This window comes from Nicotiana tomentosiformis, chromosome 5, assembly GCF_000390325.3.
Source record: "Nicotiana tomentosiformis chromosome 5, ASM39032v3, whole genome shotgun sequence".
Classification (NCBI taxonomy): Eukaryota; Viridiplantae; Streptophyta; class Magnoliopsida; order Solanales; family Solanaceae; genus Nicotiana; species Nicotiana tomentosiformis.
Genome location: NC_090816.1, coordinates 133,236,571 through 133,259,083, shown reverse-complemented (window position 1 = coordinate 133,259,083; position 22,513 = coordinate 133,236,571). Strand labels below are relative to the sequence as shown.

The 22,513-nt window shown below is 39.1% G+C and overlaps 1 protein-coding gene across 2 annotated transcripts in view; it reads left to right on the top strand.

The window, feature by feature from the left end:
• The first annotated feature begins 3,036 nt into the window (after positions 1 to 3,036).
• The window catches only part of LOC104108486 (nudix hydrolase 17, mitochondrial-like), a 36,629-nt gene continuing 17,152 nt past the window's right edge, over positions 3,037 to 22,513 (top strand). The window contains exons 1-5 of one of the 2 annotated variants that reach the window (XM_009617526.4): positions 3,043 to 3,377; positions 4,598 to 4,712; positions 4,836 to 4,919; positions 5,313 to 5,441; positions 5,629 to 6,353. In XM_009617526.4, the coding sequence (XP_009615821.1) occupies positions 3,292 to 3,377; positions 4,598 to 4,712; positions 4,836 to 4,919; positions 5,313 to 5,441; positions 5,629 to 5,847 (633 nt within the window). In that variant the 5' untranslated portion in view covers positions 3,043 to 3,291 and the 3' untranslated portion in view covers positions 5,848 to 6,353. Of the gene's footprint in view, positions 3,378 to 4,597; positions 4,713 to 4,835; positions 4,920 to 5,312; positions 5,442 to 5,628; positions 6,354 to 22,513 lie in introns of those variants that run through there. The other variant, XM_070175385.1, reaches the window with a different exon arrangement.

The window sequence follows — 22,513 nt, the reverse complement described above, 5'->3', positions numbered from 1 at the left end:
ACCAGAGAATTAACTATTTATTTATTAGGCTAATGTCCTTAAGTTCCACGTTAAATTAGTCTCTTAATCGAAAGTTTCTGAGATCAAATGTTTTGGATTTACATTGGGAATCCTTAGAATCGTATAATTTGGATATCTGACAAAATAAATAGATAAAAGATTGGAATGTAAAGATTAACACACTTTCGAAAGAATATAGAATAGTAGAACACAACGATAATATAAATTCACGAATTAAAATTGATGTAATATACTCTTTCCTATAATTTCTCGTATCAGATCAACCACTAAAATACAACTATGGACAGTTTATTGAGCCTTATATTAAAGTTCATACAACCTTACGCGATAATACATTTTTTTCTAAGTTTTATGAATCTTTTTTTCATATACACTATTTTATTTTATTTTGATTTTCACACATTGTGTTCGGCACTTGTATTAGGGTGTGATTAAATTCAGAATCGTACGAAAAGTCTCACATTATGAATCTTTTTCATACACACCTTTTTTTTTATTTTTCCATTTATGTCCAACACTCGTATTATGGCCTGATTAAATTCTAATTCGTGTCAAGAAGTCCCATATTATTAGGGATATCATACTTCCTAACAAAGACGACTTCATACCCAAAGCTTAAGTCCGAGACATGTGATTAAAAATGAAGTAGTCCATTACTCCACAACAAACCTTATTTTTAATAAACACCATTACTATTTCTAGATAAACACATGGTTGAAATTCTTAAAACAGAGAATCTAGAAAATCATATTGCATGCATTAATATAAAGTGATTAAAAGGAACATGGTTTACATTATTGAAAATTCAAAACATCCTTAAATTTCAAGTTCACACTTGTTTCTTTATTTTTTTGTTTAATGGTTTTGTAATAAGTAATAACGTGGTTATTCGGTTGCTAAACATGTAGATTCGGCTGCGTGTCTTTATTCGGTCTCTCTGAAATTTTCAAACCAAATCTAATTATTATAAGAATATTCTATTAATCATTAAAGCTTTTTTAATTAATTAAAAATAGTTAGGTTAACAATTGTTGTCCATATAAATGAGCGTTAAAATATAACTCGGTTACGTTAATGATTGTTGTCCATCATAAAATAAGTCTTAAACTAAAACCTAGCTTTCGTACTCTTTTTTTTCTTCAAAATTTTCATTTTAAATATTTCTTTTGAAAAAAACGTTTTGTCCTATTTAAAATTAGTTTATTGAAAAAAAATTGACTTTTAAAATTTTATAGTTTTCTCTGGAGAGTGAGATAAGTATGATATATCTAGAAAAGTTTATTGACGTTCTTAGATAACGATACAAAACAATGATCTCATGCACTTGACATTAGTAATTTAATACGTATTTGTTTACTAATGTTCACTATGTTCCAATTTTCTTAAGATGTTATTTTTTTTCTTAAAATAATTTTCTAACTTTTCTTTCTAATTTTCCCACTAGTCTAGAGGACCCATCTACTTTAATTTGACATAGAAACTTCTCCAGATAACTCTTATAATTTTACGATACGATTAATTCAGATTCATTTCAGATAAGTTCAATAAAAAAGTAAATCATTACATATCAATAAATTCTTTATTCTCACGAAAATCCGACACCTATTATTAAAAATTGAGGGATCTCAATCACCCCATTAATTACCTTTTATACTGCTTTTAAAATAGTGACAACTGACATGTATAAAAACTTGTTATATCATGAAACAACAAAAAACTAATTATATTATATAAGAATATACATGACTTTTTATGACCTTAGTATATCTATATTATCCAAGAAAGCTGTGGGAACTGTGAAGGAGGGGAAATAAATAATTTACCAAAACGATACTTATCTGTACTCTTGAAGTAAATGCATTAAGGTGCAACAAAATATTATTTTATCATTCTCGTAAAAAAGAAAAATTAGATGTAACAATGTCAAAGTCAATTTAAATTTAAGATCTAATAGTAAAATTTCAAACCACCTTAATCACTACATAATAGAAGCTTCCTTATGTTAAGAAGATCCAATTTGAACGTAATTTAAACTCGCATTGAAAATTTGAGGAGTTAACTTAGAATTTTTTACTCAAACTATTTGGACACGTAAAATCTATTTATTTCACGTTGAAATTCCATTAATTGTAAGACCAAATACGAAAAGATTTACTTATGACAAAAGTATGAATGAACGGAAAGAGCAACTAGCTCAAGTTAATACTACAATAGTAATTGAGTTTAGTCAATTATTTATAGATATTTACTCTCTCCGGTCCGTTTTAATTATTTTTTGGTAGTTTTTACACATATTAAGAATTTTACCTTTTACTATTAATTAACAATGAAATTGACCGTATTAACCTTTAATTTGTACATTGAAAATATAATATATACTTCGAGACTCTTTACTCTAAGGATAATTTTTTTTAAAAAAAATTAATTTCTTCTCGATAAAAAAATCAAATATTATGGACTATAAAAATGATCAAAAAATTAATTAAAATGAACTGTATGACGTAAATTTCATAATTTATGTTACAGATTAAAAAAAATTAATTTCTTCTCGATAAAAAAATCAAATATTATGGACTATAAAAATGATCAAAAAATTAATTAAAATGAACTGTATGACGTAAATTTCATAATTTATGTTACAGATTTGAGTAAAACTTATTAATTTCACGTGAACCCGTGACCGATCTTCTAGATCTGTCAGTGGAAATTATGGACAAAATTGCCCAATTTCGAACAATACCGAAATTTTTTTTAAACATTTTTCCTATAATATTTTTTCATCGTGTTCTTTACGTTCACTTGATTGGGGGGTTTGCTTGGATTTCATTTCAAAAAGTCACGCTCCATGCCATGAGCGTGGGCCTTAGTAAATCAATCATCTTTAACTAAACCGGTGTAAGTATAAAAAAACCGGATCATTAGAATGAACCGGTCACACGTGCCACTCCAGACACACACACGTGCCGCCTCCAAAATGCACCAGTTAAAATCCATCATTTTGAAGAAGTTTGCCATTCATTCATATCGTTAACGGTTTTTCAACCACCAAACAAAAACCAATCATTTTAACAGACAAAAAAGAAAAAAAAATCTCAATTCCTTTTCCTTTGTTTTCCTTTCCCCTGTTTTTGATGTTTTAAGCCTAGTAATTTGCTTAGTTTTCTTTGGATTCAAAAAGGGTCCATTTCTTTTGTTCTTTTTTCTTTCTCCTCCATTTCTTGATTGTTTGGTTTAGAAAGAAGTAAAGACTCCATTTTTAAGCAAGAATTCATGGAATTGAAGGAGATGGTTGTTCTTGTATCACGTTCTGGCCGGCATTTGCAACGTTACAACAAGGGTCGTCGCCAAGTTGTTGGGTGCGTTAAACATAGGCAAATTCAGAATTTAAATTTGATGAAGTCGTTATACTTTTTATATTATGGGTTCAGAATATAATGTTCCTTGAAATTTTAGTGATTTTCTTACATACATATCTATATTTTGTGTCAAAAATATCGAGTTCAGTTAAGCGTTCATATATTCCTCTCGCCATGTGCCTCTTAAGAACCCCCCCCCCCCCCCCCCACACACACACACACATTATTCCTTGCATTTCATGTCAATTTTTAAGCTGTGAATTGGGAAGATTTCTGGGTTAGAACAATCTTCTTTGAATAATAATGCTAACCACGATTTTTTCCCCTTAAAATATATTTATTGTGGAGAGTTGACTCCTAGGAAAAAAAACAAAATAAATGGTCAATTGGTTTTGAATTGGCTTTTTGAGGTGTATATGAATTTATGTGTTATATCATCCTGATTGGTATTTGCTGTTTCATTTTGTTTGAAGAAATGCTTTGATTTTACAGATTTTTGGCATCAAAAATTTGATTTTTTGGATGCAATCTGTCCTTTCAATTTTGCCAAGTATTTTTCTTTTTTTTTTTTTTTTTTTTTTTTTTGAAGAATTCAGTTTGCATTCAATTTTGACAGTGTATAAGAATTTAGAGCCAGCTGACACTTTCTTTTCTTTTATTTCTCTTGTATTGGAAATCTTTTCTTTTTATATGAGAAAATGTGAATCTTTACTTTCTATATAAAGGTAGAGTTTAGGTACATCAGTGCAATAAATGATTAGTTCAGGTACCGTCTGTCAAATTTACCCCCTCATTTATTAACCATTCTATGTTGTTGTCTGATTTATTGATTCTTTTTCTTTTGATTTTTGAAAATCTTATATTTTTGGAGAAAATCAGAAAGTCATGTGATGTTAAGCAAAGTGTTTCCAACTCATCACATGTCTTGTTTTTTTCTCTGGGAAAAGGACATTCTGTTGTTGATTTTCCTACTTTAAATGCTTAATTAAAAATTAATTAAGACATAATTTGATACTCTTTTTCTAGATTCTAACAGTGAAAGACTATTGCTGAACTTGGACATTTTCTTAACATCAGCTGTATTATGCCTAAAATGACTTGTATCACATGGATTTGACTTTGTTGGTTTATTCTAATGTGGAAAGATAAATTTTGTTTGCGTTAAAATTGTAGTTCAATTATTAACTATATTTTTTCCCGCGATCTTTTCTTTTCTGCAGATGTATACCTTACAGATATAAAGATTTCACTGAGTTATCAATGGTAGATGAAGATGCATTTGAAGTTCTTCTCATAAGTCCGCAAAGAAAAGGGAAAGGGTTGTTATTCCCAAAGGTAGCTACTGATCCATAGCTTTAAAACTTACTCGTAAAATATAGTTCATTTTGATGCTCTCTGTGATTGTTATAGTAGGCGAAATCTCTGTTCTAAATGCAAATACGTCTGTTGTTATCATAGGGAGGTTGGGAAAAAGATGAAACAATCGAAGATGCAGCACAGCGCGAGACAGTGGAGGAAGCTGGAGTACGAGGTGAAGTTGAGGTTCGTTCTCCCTCGTGATCTTTGTCAGTTCCTTTTATGCTTCTTTTGAAGTGAAAAGGCGAAAAAATAAGAAACAAAGTCTTTGTTTTAACTTGTTCTATTGCACCAGATAAATGAAAGAACACTAGCTGTGGTAGAGTTAAGGGGCTTATGATCTTCCAAATTTCTTGTAAAATATTGAGTGCTAGATTATTAGGCCGAAAGTTAGTTGGAAGTTTGGAAGCCTTTTGCTCTTAAGAATGATTGCAATGATTGATGATTGCATGTGATGTTGTGATCATTTTGGATTAGAAATATGCGATAACGTCTGCTGTTTTGTTGACATTGATCTTGATATAGCAATAACATCTATGTTTCCATTACTTATAAGTGGTTTTAACTTTACTTTTGCAGTGTAAACTGGGAACTTGGTACTTTGAGAACAAATCCGGTGACACTGCCTATGAAGGGCACATGTTTCCTTTGTTTGTAACAGAACAACTAGACTCTTGGCCTGAGAAAGAGATTCGCGAAAGAACTTGGGTATGCAACAATCCATTCTTCCTAAATCTATATATACACCCCCCACTCCCCCCCCACACACATATAATTCTCGTCTTAGTAGAGGTGATATGACACCTCTCTTAGACCAGAATGCCTAGTTTCATTATGAAATAAAAGCACGTCCTTGCATTTGCTGATGTTTAGCCTGTCCAAAAACCAACTGCAGATGAGTGTATGCGAAGCAAGAAGGCTGTGCCAAAACGGATGGATGAAAGAAGCCTTGGAACTATTAGTAAGTCGTTTCACATCACAAAGCAATCGGACCAAAGGGGAACTATATCCAGGAATCGAACGTACCTCTAGTGGTAGAGCAACTATTCTTCCGTTGGGATGTAGAGCTCAATTACTTTCTTTACCACTACCAAGTTCTACTGAAGAAGCGTAGTGTCCCTTGATATCGATCCACTGTCAAAATCTACATGGTAGAAATAGTTTGTGAATAGGAATTAATAACTGAAAATGGTCAATCTAGCACGCGGATTAAGTAGTTCAGAGCAACTCCAGTTTTAAGGGAACAAAAAATAAAGTACTAGAGGGTAGTCATAGGAGTATGTTATTTGTTTGTTATTTTAGAATTGGAGTTGTTTGACATAATAGAGATTTAGAACAAGAGTTGGCACAGGTGATCTGCACTTGACTTTAGGCTTAGAAATAAAGCCTTTGAAAGATGCAGTATCCCATTTCAATGCCTCTAATGTAATCCTTATTGGCAAAAGCTAGTTAATTACTTAATTTTAGTAGTTAATGTTAGTTGGAATAGCTAGTAGTAAATTTAATAGTAGAATATATTAGCTTAATGAAGTAGTGATCATTTGTAAATAGCTCCCAGAAACAGTGATGTTGAAAAGTTATTGCATTGAATTATTGGATGTTGTGTTGATTTTGCTATAATTGTTTTTTGCGAGACCTCTACCATTCTTTAATTTTTCATCTTGCTTGTAAAGTTATTTACTAGTTCCGATAAAATCTTGATAAAATAGAAATGATAGATTTTAAAATGCCATTAGTCCCTCAATCTAATGTTGGCCATTCACAATAGGCACAACTCCATATTGAAATTTGAAACCCATGTGGATCTTTCTAACAAATGTAGAAGGAAAACTCATATAAATTAACAAAAATGGTCCCTTGAATACATACCAAAGAAGTAGTGGTCTTCTAAGTTTGTCAAAATTGAATACATTTGGTCTTCGTCAAATATTTAAGTACTCCCTTCGGTGCATAATAAGTGACCATTTTATTTTTGGCACACCCATTAAGTAAATACGAACTCATAGAGAAAAAAAGATGTATTCACTAAATTAACGTTAATTAATTATTACCTTGACACATTAGAATATGTAAATAAGGGCAAATTTTGAAAAAATAAAATTAATTCCTTCTTGATTATATAAATGACCACTTATTTTGGACCAAAATAAAAAGGTTAAATAGTCAATTATTGTGGACCGTAGGGAGTAATAAACTATGGTACGAAAAACGTGAAAAAGACACTGGAACTGGATTTAACGGAGAATGTAAAAAACTACACTAAACATTAGCACAAAATTGCACCTTGAAAAGCTACAACAGACTCTAGAAATAAACAAAAAAAATAGCATATATTGAAAATAATACAAATTCAAATGTGAGTTCATATAATATCATTGTATACGGTTGAAATGGGTTTCAGCCTTGGCATGTCCGGTACGGTTCGAAGGGTGGTGTATCGAAGTAAGATCCCGAAGGGGGGGATGAACTAATCTAGAGCCCGGGGAGGCCGGTCCGTGTTGAGATCGATATCATAATCAAACTCGAACAAGAATCGAACCATAGCGCGGGTAGATCTATCGTGCTGATAATCCAAAAACCAACCTACATCGACCTGGAATCCATCCGAGGGCTCGAACCAGGATCGGGCTCGAACCAAGATCACGAGTTCGAGTCGAAATCAAGCTCGAACCAAAAATGAGGATTCTAAGCAAGATCGAGCTCGCAGACAAAAGCCGTTGTAATCCCACTAGAGGGAATCTTGGCAGAAATTATGGAAAAGCTGATTTATCATGGGTCTCCAACTGAATGTTTGTTTTATTATACTTGGAGCCAAACCCTTTCACTATAAAAGGGCTTGTTTATCATTCTTGTAGGGCATCTTTTTTGAGACTTAGACTATCAAAAACTATATTATTTCCTCTGTAAGCAAGGGTCATCTTTCTAGTTTCTTAGATTGATTCTATTTTGTTAAATCTTAAATTCACTGTTCATAATTGATTCGCCTGAATTACGTTTTCTCTAACTTATATTCATCCTTTTATTTATCCTAGCATTCTGTATTAAGTTGTACCACATATCTTCGGAACTGCATATAAATTCAACTATATCCATTTTTCGGGTAAACAGTTTGGCGCCCACCGTGGGGCCGAGGATAACAGTGGTCACTTATTTCCGAAAATACCTTCAATTCAGGTTCGGCTACGAATAGCCACTGACCGAATGGCTTCACCGACCGATTACGAAGCTGGCCTTCAAGATAAAACCAACAACTTGGCACTACCCGAGATTCTAGCCGAAATACCACTAGATGTCAATTCACAAATTGCTTTGGAAGCAAACCAGCGTTCAGAACCGGAAAGAAGCATTCAGGGCGGTGCTCGATCCGTAGCCCAAGACACCCAAAACCCAGAGGAGATCGGGGCCAACTTACGCATGATCTTCGAGATGTTGCAAGCCCAGCAATTAGCGATAGCTCGGCTACAGAGCCAAACTCAAGCACAAAGCAGGCCGGTTTCCAATCCACTTCGAGAGGTCCGGTAGGGGTTACTTCGAGAGGTCACCCCCAGAACAGAGCCTGCCATAGTAAAATCTAATGAGCAGGAATCGAGGACTACTCCCGGAATTACTAAATTGCTCGAGGAACTCACAAAACGAGTCGAAGCCAAACAAGAGGGTGGAAACGTATAATGCCAGGGTCGATCAAATCCCGGGGGCTCCACCAATGGTAAAAGGGCTTGATTCAAAAAAAATCATACAAAAGCCTTTTCCATCGAGTGCGACACCGAAGCCAATCCCCAAAAAGTTCCGTATGCCCGAAATTCCCAAATATAACGGTACGACCGATCCTAACAAACATGTCACCTCTTACACGTGTGCCATAAAAGGCAACGATTTGGAAGATGATGAGATCGAATCCGTGCTATTGAAAAAGTTCGGGGAGACCCTCTCGAAAGGAGCTATGATTTGGTACCATAATTTACCACCAAATTTCATCGATTCTTTTGCCATGTTAGCAGATTCGTTCGTAAAAGCGCATGCTGGAGCCATAAAGGTTGCAACGAGAAAATTAGACCTCTTCAAAGTAAAGCAAAGGCAGGGAGAGATGCGGAGGGAATTGGTATCCCGATTTCAAATGGAACGCATGGAATTACCCCCGGTCACCGACGACTGGGCCGTACAAGCTTTCACCCAAGGGTTGAACGAGCTAAGTTCGGCAGCATCACATCGGCTGAAGCAAAATTTGATCGAGTATCCGACGGTAACTTGGGCAGATATGCATAACCGATATCAATCAAAAATTAGGGTCGAGGATGATCAGTCGGGGACCCCGTACGGACCTGTTCATCAGAATAGGACAGTTATTAATCAAAAGTAGATCGATAGAGAGCAAAGGTCAAACAGAGACCGATATCGACCGTACGTCACCGATCGAGTAAACAATGGTTCAACACGCAGCGCAGTTCGGAACAGTCAAAGAATTGATCGGGGACAAAATTCTCGAGGGCTTATGAGTAAGAGCGGCTTCGACAAATATGCCGAGCCTATAGAAGCACCTCGATTATCAGAATATAACTTCAGCGTTGGCGCATCCGCTCTCGTGTCGGCCATCGGACGCATCGAAGACACTAAATGGCCTCGACCAATGCAAACCAATCCTGCCCAGAGAAATCCCAATCAAACGTGCGAATATCATGGTACCCATGGCCACAGAACGGAAGATTGCAAGCAACTAAGAGAGGAAATAGCTCGCCTATTTAACAAAGGGCATCTTCGGGAGTTTCTGAGTGATAGGGCAAAGAGCCATTTTAGAAGTAGGGATTTCGGCAAGCAGAACGAGCAAGAAGAACCACAGCACGTTATCCACATGATCATCGGCGGCACCGATACCCCCGGGGACCGATGCTTAAGCGCACTAAAACATCAATGGTGAGGGAAAAGCGATCTCGGACTCAAGATTACGCACCCATGGGGATTTTGTCCTTCGGTGATGAAGATGCAGAGGGGGTCATCCAACCTCACAATGACGCACTGGTAATATCTGTACTCGTAAATAAAACTAAAATTAAGCGTGTGTTGATCGATCTAGGTAGCTCGGCCAATATCATTCGATTGAAGGTAGTAGAGCAGCTCGACTTGCAGGATCGGATCGTACCTGCAACTCTGGTCCTAAACGGGTTCAATATGGCATGCGAAACCACCAAAGGGGAGATAGCCTTACCAATAAATGTGGCTGGAACTGTCCAGGAAACAAAGTTTCACGTGATCGAAGGCGATATGAGGTATAACGCCCTTTTCGGAAGGCCATGGATCCACAACATGAGAGCCGTGCCTTCGACCCTACACCAGGTCCTCAAATTTCCGGCGTCGGGAGATGTCAAAATGGTATACGGAGAGCAACCAGCTGCAAAAGAAATGTTCGTCGTCGATGAAGCCAAACCAATGTCCTCACTTTCGCTGATAAAAGGATCGGGCCCGGAAGGAGAACGGGACACCAAATAGCATTCAAAGACAGCAACTTCAACCCAACCAGACAACCAGAAAGTCGAAGAGGATGGGGACCAAAGGGTCCCTCGATCTTTCGTAATTCCCGATGACTCTGATGCCACAAAATCGATGATCGAGGAGCTAGATCAAGTCATATTAATCGAGCGCCGGCCCGAGCAAAAGGTATACTTGGGAACGGGGTTGAGCCCCGAACTCAGGAAGAAACTCGTTCAATTTCTTATCAATAACATTGATTGTTTCGCCTGGTCCCATTTATATATAACAGGGGTCCTGCCGGACATAACAACGCATCAGCTAAGTTTGGACCATAGGTTCAGACCGGTGAAGCAAAAAAGAAGACCCCAGTCCGATAGAAAGAACGCCTTCATAAAGGACGAGGTAACCAAACTTCTCAAAATAGGGTCCATTCGGGAGGTAAAATATCCCGAATGGTTAGACAATGTAGTTGTAGTCCCTAAAAAATGGGACAAACTTAGAATGTGCGTGGACTATAAGGATTTGAACAAAGCATGCCCCAAAGATTCTTTTCCGTTGCCCAACATCGATCGCATGATCGATGCCACGGCCGGCCACGAGATCCTCACTTTTCTCGATGCCTATTCCGGGTATAATCAAATACAGATGAACCCGGAGGACCAGGAAAAAACCTCATTTGTCACCAAATATGGAACGTATTATTATAATGTGATGCCCTTCGGGCTAAAAAACATAGGGGCCACTTACCAACGCCTAGTGAATAAAATATTCGAAGAACAAATAGGAAAATCAATGGAAGTTTATATTGATGACATGTTAGTCAAATCCCTGTGCGCAGAGGACCATTTAATTCATTTGCAGGAAACATTCGAGATTCTGAGGAAATACAAAATGAAGCTCAACCCCGAAAAATGTGCCTTCGGGGTCGGTTCGGGCAAGTTCCTCGGCTTCATGGTATCACATTGGGGAATAGAGATTAACCCCGATAAAATCAGGGCCGTCGAAGATATCACCGTCATAGACAGCGTGAAGGTCGTGCAAAGACTAACGGGTCGGATCGCCGCCCTAAGCCGATTCAGATCGAGATCGTCCGATCGAAGTCATAAATTTTTTTCTCTACTCAAAAAGAAGAACGATTTTTCTTGGACCCCGGAGTGCCAACAAGCATTAGAAGGACTAAAATGATATCTATCAAGCGCACCACTGCTTCACACTCCAAAAACCAATGAGAAACTTTGTTTGTACTTGGTAGTATCGGAAGTCACCGTAAGCGGTGTCCTAGTTCGAGAAGAGCAAGGTACGCAATTCCCAGTTTATTATACAAGTCAAACCTTAGGAGAGGCGAAAACTAGATATCCGCTCCTAGAAAGGTTGGCGCTTGCACTGATAAGTGCCTCAAGGAAGTTAAGGCCATACTTCCAATGTCACCCCATATGCGTACACTTCATAATATTTTGCACAAACCCGAGTTATCAGGCCGACTGGCCAAATGAGCCGTCGAACTCAGTGGGTACGATATAGAATATCGACCCCGTACGGCCATCAAGTCTCAAGTCCTAGCAGACTTCGTGGCCGATTTCACACCAGCCCTCATACCCGAAGCCGAAAAAGAACTGTTGAAATCAGGTACATCATCGGGGGTATAGATCCTTTTTATGGATGGGGCTTCAAACGTAAAGGGGTCCGGGCTGGACATAGTTTTGAAACCACCCACGGGTGGCATTATTAGAAAATCTATTAAAACTATCAAGTTGACTAACAATGAGGCCGAGTACAAATCCATGATTGCAGGTCTCGAGCTAGCTAGAAATTTAGGAGCAGAAATCATTGAAGCCAACTGCGACTCCTTGCTGGTGGTAAGTCAAGTAAATAAAACTTTCGAAGTTCGAGAAGGTAGAATGCAGAGGTATTTAGATAAACTGCTTATCACTTTGCGCCATTTCAAACGATGGACTTTACGACATGTGCCACGGGAACAGAATAATGAGGCCGACGCACTGGCGAATTTGGGGTCATCGATCGAGGTAGATGATACGGGCTCGGGGAATGTAGTTCAACTTTCAAGATCGGTAATCGAAGAAGGACACGCCGAAATAAATTCTACAAGCTTAACCTGGGATTGGAGAAACAAGTATATCGAATATTTAAAAAACGAAAAACTCCCATTGGACCCTAAAGATTCCAGAACCCTACGGACCAAGGTTGTTCGATTCACTCTGGCTTCAGATGGAACACTGTACCGAAGAACGTTCGACGGACCATTGGCGGTATGCTTGGGTCCGGGGGATGTCGATTATGTCCTACGGGAAGTGCATGAGGGTACTTGCGGGAATCACTCTAGAGCCGACACATTAGCCCAAAAAATAATCAGAGCAGGGTATTATTGGATCGATATTGTGATGACCCAAAATGTCATCTTTAAATTTAATGATTAATTATGTGATCTAAGCACTATTTACCATTACTCGACTTGAGTGTGCAGTCCGTAAAAAAATTTCGGAAAAGTTTTCTGGTGAAAAATGGATTAAAATGTGAATTAGAGCTTTAAAACTCAATTGAGTTAACTTTGGTCAACATTTTAAGCAAACAGACTCGGATCAGTATTTTGACAATTTTGGTAGGTCTGTATCGTGATTTGGGATTTAGGTGTATGCCCGAAATTAAATTCTGAGGTCCCTAGCCAGAGATATGGAATTTTGATAAAAAAAAAATAAAAGTTTAAGTTCAAATAGTGACCGGATGTCAAATTATATGCAAACGACCCCGGAATAGAATTTTGATGATTCCAACAGCTCTGTATGGTGATTTTGGACTTAGGAACGTGATCGAAATTTTATTTGGAATTCCGTAGTAGAATTAGGCTTGAAATGCCGAAAGTTGAATTTTTTGGAAGTTTGACCGACGGGTTGACTTTTTGATATCGGGGTCGAAATCCGATTCTGAAATTTTTTATAAATCCATTATGTCATTTATGACTTGTGTGAAAAATTTGAGGTCAATCGGAATTGATTTGATATGTTTCGGCGCAAAATATAGAAGTTGGAAGATTTGAAAACTCATAATTCGATTCGATGCGCGATTCGTAATTTCGGCGTTGTTTGGCATGGTTTGAAGCCTCAACTAAGTTTATATTGTATTGTGGGACATGTTGGTATATTTGGTTAAGGTACCGAGGGCTTCGGGTGGATTTCGGAAGGTTAACGGAATGAATTTCGGACAAAAAGGAGCTGCTGGAATTTTTCTGCTGCAGAAGCTGTTTTTGGACAGCAACCGGTGCAATCGCAGAGCTGACTTTGGAAGCTTATATCTCGAAATCTATAAGGAATCTGAATATTTTCAAAACAGTATTTGTAGCCCTTTAATTCTAGTTTCCAGAATGATAAACCATTTATCATTCAGACATTTATACAAAATGTTATGATCGATTGACTGAAGTTGCTACTGCAGAGTTTTGCTACAGCAGTGTGCATCGCCAGAAATTTCTGCTGCACAGGGCTGACTTTGGGAGCTTATATCTCGTAATCTATAAGGAAGTTGGGCGATGAGCAAAACATGAAAGTTGTAGTACATTGTATCTAGTTTGCAGAACTTTAAACCGTTTGGTAGTTGGAATTGAGTACAAGAAGTTATGATTGATATAATACAGGCTGTCGAGGAAGAGTTTGATGTTTTCAACATAAACATGTAATGATCCAAAAGTCCATTATTAGTTCTAGAGATCGAAATTCGATTTCGAGACTTTCGACATTTTGATAATGAATTATAGGAGTGATCTGGAAAGTTTGGTCTAATTTCATCAAGTCGCGATTGAGTTTTAAGCGCGAAATATGAGTTAATTGTTTAACGAGCAAAATTGGTATCACATTGAGCAAATGAGCTCCGAATTGAGTTTCGATTGAACGAATGGGTTCGTAGTTTTATTTGTGACTCATAGGAACAAGAATCGTCGAATTTCGAGTTTGTATGATGGAGTTAGAGCCTTTTTAGTGAAATAAAACTACTGGTGTAAATAGTCCAGGTGTGCACCTTTAGCGACCAGATGTGACACTTTTAGCGACGGGATTGGACTTTTAGCGACCGGAATAGTGTTTTGAGGGCAGAAACTTAAGGACCAAAAATGGTCATTTCCTTCATTTCGTTTTGGAGTTTTGGAGCACGGTTCTTGGGCGATTTTAAGGATTTCTTCAAGACTTCAACTTGGGGGTAAGTGTTCTATATCCAAATGTGATTATATTTCATAAATTCATGGTCATATTCATCATTTATTTCGGATTTAAATGGAAGAAATCAAGATTTTTGCAAAATCTTCCAAAAACGAAAATTTAAGATTTGGAGGTCGAGTTGTTATCGGATTTTGGTAAAATTGGTATGGGTGGACTCGTAATTGAATGGGTTATCGGATTTTATAAGTTTTATCGGATTCCGAGATGTGGGCCCCACGGGCAAATTTTGAGCTAATTTCGGATTTTAATGAAAATGTAATATTTTCTTATGAAAGTGATTACTATAATTTTTTTTGACTGTATCGAATTAATTATGACTAGATACGAGTCAATCGGAGTTAGAAATTCGAGAAAAAAGCATAATACTTGGTTAAATTAGAGCAAGTCGAGGTAAGTGACTTGTCTAACCTTGTGTGGGGAAAATTTCCCCTAGGATTGGTATTGATGTAATTATTGAAATGTGTTGAAAGTTGTGTGCACGAGGTGACGAGTGTGTACACGGGCTAAATTGCGAAAGATTATATTTTTAAATTGTGTAGATCACTGTTGCACATTTATCAAATTATTTTATCTTGTTATATTCTTCATCATTGATCTGAGATATATACTTCAAATTTGTTTGATCTTTTCTTACTAATTGTTTTACCTATTTAGTTGAAACTTGGTTTCTTTTATTCTATGCATTATTTGAAGGTTGATTTTTTTTAAATTAAATATTATTAATATGAAGTATTTGACATTTTTAAACTTGATATTGAAGCAACGTAGTAAAGATTTTAAAATATTATTTTCCTAAATTATTTACTCCTGAATATTTTTATACTCATTGTGAGGGAGCCGTGAGCTCTTTATTATGGAAGAATATTATTGATGAATTATTTTGACATGAGCTGTGAACTCTTTATTGTGAAAAACTATTATTGATGATTTATTTTGGCATGAGCCGTAAGCTCTTTATTGTGGCAAACTATTATTGATGATTTACTTTGGCATGAGCCGTGAGCTCTTTATTGTGGCAAACTATTATTGATAATTTATTTTGGCATGAGCCGTGAGCTCTTTATTGTGGAAAAATATTTTTTTTGAATTATTTTGGCAAGTTAAATTATTTGAGCACTTGAGGTGCAAATTGTGATATATTGTGATATTGATACGCATGCGGTGGTATAAGGTCTGGGTGTTGAAACGCATGCGGTGAGATAAGGGTGGCTTGATACGCGTGGCTAGTAGGGAAACTACTAGAAGTCATGCGGTGTGATAAGGGTGGCTAAAACGCGGGATGCTATTTCGGAAAAAATATTTTCTTTAAATAAATTGTGAAGGCTCCCGCGGTGATATAAGGAAATGAGATATTGTGAATTTATTTATGATTTGGGACTACGAGGCGGTACCTCGGGAGTGCCCTTGTTGATATTGATTTATGGCCGTAGTTGCCTTTGATTATTATTGTGATTTTCATAAAGTTGAAGGAAATTCTGTTTTGATTTCCACGAGATATTATTTGCAATTATTTGGTGTCATTAAATGTGACATACTATTTGATTCATTTTCAATGTCATTTTATTTTACTACATTGATAAACATTTTACCATGCCATTATTATATTCCAGTAGGGCCTCACCTGACCTCGTCACTACTCTACTGAGGTTAGGCTTGGCACTTACTGGGTACCGCTGTGGTGTACTCATACTACGCTTCTGCATATCTTTTTGTGCAGATCCAGGTATATTTTACTAGCCTAGACGTCATTGAGTTACCTGCGCACGGAGACTTCGAGGTATATCTGCCAGCGTCCGCAGACTCCGGAGTCCCCTTCTATCATTTTATGTTGCTTCCTTATATTTTATCTAGACCTTGACATATAGAGACATTGAGAATAAATTCTTAGAAGCTTGTGACTTATTTCTACCGGGTTTTGGGAGTTGAAATTGTTTGAATTGTAGTTTATTTATTTCAGATATTTATTATTATTCCGCATTGATAGGCTTACCTAGTCTTAGAGACTAGGTGCCATCACGATATCATACGGAGGGAATTTGGGGTCGTGACAAGTTGGTATCAGAACACTAGGTTCATAGGTGTTATAAGTCACAAGCAGGTTTAGTAGAGTCTTGCGGATCGGTACGGAGACGTCTGTACTTATCTTCGGGAGGCTATGGAACTGTTAGGAAAATATTCATTTCCTTGATTCCTTATCGTGCGGCATTGATTTAGCGTGAAACATATATCTCATATTCCTTTGTATCCACTCGTGTATGACATTGTGCACTCAATATCAGTTGTGTGTCGACGGTTCGTGATGCCGCAGATGGACTACGAGGGAGCCAGAGATGCTCAAAGTAACAGGATTCCTCGAAGACCATAAAATAAGAAGGATACTGTCGACGCCGTACCACCCCAGTGGGAACGGGCAGGCCGAATCAACGAATAAAACTGTCATTCAAAACTTAAAGAAGAGATTGAACGATTCTAAAGGGAGATGGAGAGAAATCCTACTCGAAGTCCTTTGGGCATATCGGACAACATCAAAATCCAGTATAGGGGCGACCCCATTCTCCTTAGTATATGGATCCAAAGTATTGATACCAGTCGAGGTTGGTGAACCCAGTGCCAGATTTTGATTCTCGACGGAAGAATCAAATAACGAGGCTATGAACACAAGCCTCGAACTATCGGACGAAAGGCGAGAAACTGCCCTCGTCCGGATGGCCGCCCAAAAGCAGCGAATCGAAAGGTATTATAATCGAAGAACCAAGCTCCGCTATTTCAAGCCTGGAGACTTAGTGTTGAGAAAAATCACCATCAATACCCGGAATCCGAATAAAGGGAAGCTAAGACCGAATTGGGAAGGACCATATCAGGTACTCGAGGACATCGGAAAGGGGTCGTACAGGATCGGCGTTATAAACGGCAAACAGTTATCAAGCAACTGGAATGTATCACATCTAAAACGGTACTACTGTTAAGGTACAACCTTTCCATATTCGTTTATATCTTAAAACTGACCCCTGCATAAGTCCGAACAAGGGACGGATCTCTCATCAGAAAGCACGCGTTACACTCTTTTTTCCTTATACTGGTTTTATCCCAAATAGGTTTTTCGGCAAGGTTTTTAATGAGGCAACCACTGGTCGTGCAGCATTTATAATGATATCCGAGGCCCCGTAAGAGAGTTACTTCACAGCAACAGGGTCCCAATCGAAAAACTGTAAAGAGCCAAATGGTCGAAGCGAGTCATGCTCGTATAAATTGGCCCGAACCCGGGCGTGTAATAACATGCGAAGAATTAAGATATAATGCGACCATTAAGCCTACGGGCTATTTTTTCATTTCGAGTTCGAGCAAACACTCACTCGACCAAATAGCCTACGGGCTGCATCAATTCGAGTTCGAATCATTCACTCGACCAGGCCTACAGGCTATTTTTCATTTCAAGTTCGAGCAAACACTCACTCGACCAAATAGCCTACGGGCTGCATCAATTCGAGTTCGAATCATTCACTCGACCAGGCCTACGAGCTATTTTTTATTTCGAGTTCGAGCAAACACTCACTTGACCAAATAGCCTACGGGCTGCATCAATTCGAGTTCGAATCATTCACTCGACCATGCCTAAGGGCTATTTTTTCATTTCGAGTTCGAGCAAATACTCACTCGACCAAATAGCCAACGGGCTGCATCAATTCGAGTTCGATTCATTCACTCGACCAGGCCTACGGGCTATATTTTATTTTGAGTTCGAGCAAACACTCACTCGACCAAATAGCCTACGGGCTGCATCAATTCGAGTTCGAATCATTCACTCGACCAGGCCTACGGGTTATTTTTCATTTCAAGTTCGAGCAAACACTCACTTGACCAAATAGCCTACGGGCTGCATCAATTCGAGTTCGAATCATTCACTCGACCAGGCCTACGAGCTATTTTTTATTTCGAGTTCGAGCAAACACTCACTCGACCAAATAGCCTACGGGCTGCATCAATTCGAGTTCGAATCATTCACTCGACCAGGCCTAAGGGCTATTTTTTCATTTCGAGTTCGAGCAAATACTCACTCGACCAAATAGCCAACGGGCTGCATCAATTCGAGTTCAATTCATTCACTCGACCAAGCCTACGGGCTATTTTTTATTTTGAGTTCGAGCAAACACTCACTCAACCAAATAGCCTACGGGCTGCATCAATTCGAGTTCGAATCATTCACTCGACCAGGCCTACGGGATATTTTTTATTTCGAGTTCGAGCAAACACTCACTCGACCAAATAGCCTACAGGCTGCATCAATTCGAGTTCGAATCATTCACACGATCGAGCCTACGAGCTATTTTTTATTTCGAGTCCGAGCAAACACTCACTCGACCAAATAGCCTACGGACTGCATTAATTCGAGTTCGAATCATTCACTTGATCAAGCCTACGGTCTATTTTTTATTTTTTATTTCGAGTTTGAGCAAACACTCATTCGACCAAATAGCCTACGGGTTACATCAATTCGAGCACAACCAAACACTCGCTCGATCGTTAAAAGCCTAAAGGGCTACATTGCCCTAAGTTTGAATAAACGCTCGCTCTGTTGCAGAGACCACGAGGTTCAAGTTTGATTAAGTGGTTTAATACGTAGAGATATGCCTATACACAAAATTTATCTACATAGGTGGCTACAGCAAAAAAAAAATAAAAAATTAAATGAGAGCGGTCTCTTCTTTATGAGGTTCCCCCCGTTCTCGTATCCGCTTTTGCTCCCATCGTCGTCGTCATCATCATCGGAAACCAGAGCTTCAGCATCAGCTTCGAGTTCTTTTGCCCTTTTTATCTCTTCTGTGAGATTGAAGCCGCGAGCATGAATCTCCTCGAGAGTTTCTCTCCTGGATCGGTACTTAGCAAGTTCGGCGACCCAATGCGCCCGACCATTGGCGGATTCGGCTGCCTCTCTTGCCTGAACTTGGGCAGCTTCAGCATCAGCCCGATAGACGCCCACGAGCGCATCCGCATAAGTCTTTGCCATTTCAGCATCGGATTCGGCCTTGGCGAGTACTGAGGCCATCCGAGCCTCAAGCTCCTCAATTTTTCTTGCTTGAACCAGGCCTTTTTCCTTCATTTTCTGAAGTTGGGTTTCAGACGACGATAACTGGGCTCGAGTAGTCTCTTTTTCTGTAGCAAAGCGGTCCATACCTTCTTTCCACCGCAAGGATTCCATCCTTATCACATCGACCTCCTCATGCAGCTTCCCTATCATCTCGATTTTTTGCTGCAGCTGTGAGACCGAAATGTTAGCTACCGTTCTGGTATCGAACCCATGGGTTTTCAAAAGCATCATTACCTGCTCAAACAAATCATTCTGGTCTCGATAAGCCTTGGCCAGCTCGGCTCGGAGATCTTTTATTTCATTCTCTCTCTGCCCTAAGGAAAGTTTGAGAGAGTTTCTCTCATCGGTAGCGCATTTCAGGTCGGCCGCGTATCGATGCAGCTCATTCTAGGAACGAGAACATTGTTCTCAATGGACTGCCGTAGCCTATGAAGGAACAAGAAGCGAAATTAACGAAAGATGAACATAAAGGCAATACCAACAAAAACATTTTTAAAAGACTCACTTGGTTCAAAGCCTGCCGCAAACCGTGAAAAAGATCTGATTCATCACCGGCACCGGCAACATCCTCGATACTAGTAAACAGGTCATGAAACGGATCCTCTTCATCGTGAGGCCTACCTAGATCGAGGGCCCCTAGAGCTTGAGCTTCCCGAATCACCCCTGCGAAAAAGCGGGAAAGGTAGGCGAGTCCTCGATCGTTGCTGCCCCAAGTGACTCGCTCGGAGCATTCCCCTCGGCTTGGAGGGGTTCGAAAGGCTCTTCGATTGTAACCCCTGCCGGTTAATTCCGATGAGAGGAGTCTTCGACATCCGATAGTTCGGGGACTCTACCAGAACCTCTCTCCGGTATATTTTCAGTTCGAGACGGATCCCCATAGGGCATCATCGATCCAGCCGGCGTTGAAGCATCGGTAGCTCTCTTCGTCCGGACCGCCAGCGTGGACTCATTATCCTCTTCCTCTTCTTCCTCATCCCTTAGGCGCAAAACGGATTCTATGATCAAAGGAATAACATTCTTGTTCGGCTTACGAGCCGTCCTTTTCTTCGGTTTTGGATATTCGGGCAACGAAGCTCTCTTCCTTTTATTTTTCTTCACCGGCTTTGGAATGAAGGTCGAGACATCCTCCTCATTAGACAGAGGTCTCAAGACCGCATCCTTACCCAAACCTGCATATGGGAAACCTTATAAAAAATATCGAGAAATGCCTCGTCGGAGTCCGAGAAATGAGCTTACCGTGATTTTTGGCCTCCCACCGACCCTTAGACAAATCACGCCATGAGCGTTCGGCGTATGTGGAAGTCGAAACAAGATCCCGTACCCAATTCTTGAGCTTGGGAACCGCTCCGGGCATCCAGGGAACCGCTACATCACGAAAAGAGGAGTATCGATAAGAGAAAAAATGAAAGAACAAAATAGAAGCAATAGCAAAATCACACTTACGTTTCAAATTTCACTCCTCGGGAAAGAGCATCTTTTCAGTCGGGATCAGGTCCGAAGTCCTTACTCGAACGAACCTGCTCATCCAACCCAGTCCATGTCCTCGTCAATGCTCGAGAACAAAGCCTTGGTAGCCCGACGCTGGAGTTTTATTAACCCTCCCCGAAAAAGTCGGGGACGGTACAACCGGATAAGATGATCGAGGGTAAACGACATCCCCTCGATTTTGCTCACGAAATATCGGATCAGAATAATGATCCGCCACAAAGAAGGATGGACCTGGCCTAAGGTTACCTGATACTGTCGACAGAAGTCGATAACGACGGAATCGAGGGGACCCAAAGTGAAAGGGTAAGTATATACGTTCAAAAACCCTTTCATGTGAGAAGTGATGTCTTCGTCAGGGGTAGGTATTATCACTTCTTTTTCCCCCCAATTGCAGTCCTTCTTTAACAGATCGAGGTGCTTCTCAGTAATCGAACACATGTACCTCGATACCGGCTCACACCGGCCAGGGACCGATGAACCTTTATCAACTTTAAAATCTGAAGTAAGGACACACGCTTCGGGGACACACTCCTCTGGCCATGGCTCCGCCGATGTCTCATCGGCGACACAATGTGAAGATGAAGCTTTCTCTTTCTGAGAAACGGTTTGCGATGTTTTCACCATTTTTGAATTAAAAAATAAGGAGTAGAAGAAAGTGATAGAGATTTGGTAGAATTGAGGGGTCTTTTCGGAAAGAAATCACAGCTTTTTTGGTAGGCTGTAGAGTATAAAGAAGAAATTGAGAAATTTTAGAAGATAGAAGATGCAAAAATGGTAAAAGATAAAGGTGAGAGTTATTTATAGGTTCAAAGCGACGGCGGTTCGTTATCAACGGTGGCCGACCACCGCCTGACATGCATAAATGCCTTGAAAGACTAAACCGACAGGATAGCTATCATGTGCGTAATGGTCGAACTTGATGGAATCGACAAGATATAATCCGATCGAGCCATTGAAAATCATATCGTTTCTCGCCATATTTCTTTCTAAGAAACGAGGGGATTATCTGTACACGGTCGAAATGGGTTTCAGCCTTGGCATGTCCGGTACGGTTAGAAGGGTGGTGTATCGAAGTAAGATCCCGAGGGGGGGGGGGGGACGAAATAACCTAGAGCCCGGGGAGGCCGGTTCGTGTTGAGATCGATATCATAATCAAACTCGAACAAGAATCGAACCATGGCGCAGGTAGATCTATCATGCTGATAATCCAAAAACTAACCTACATCGACCTGAAATCCATCCGAGGGCTCGAACCAGGATCGGGCTCGAACCAAGATCACGAGTTCGAGCCGAAATCAAGCTCGAACCAAAATTGAGGATTCTAAGCAAGATCGAGCTCGCAGACAAAAGCCGTTGTAATCCCACTAGAGGGAATCTTGGCAGAAATTATGAAAAAGCTGATTTATCATGGGTCTCCCACTGAATATTTATTTTATTATACTTGGAGTCAAACCCTTTGACTATAAAAGGGCTTGTTTATCATTCTTGTAGGGCATTTTTTTTTAGACTTAGACTATGAA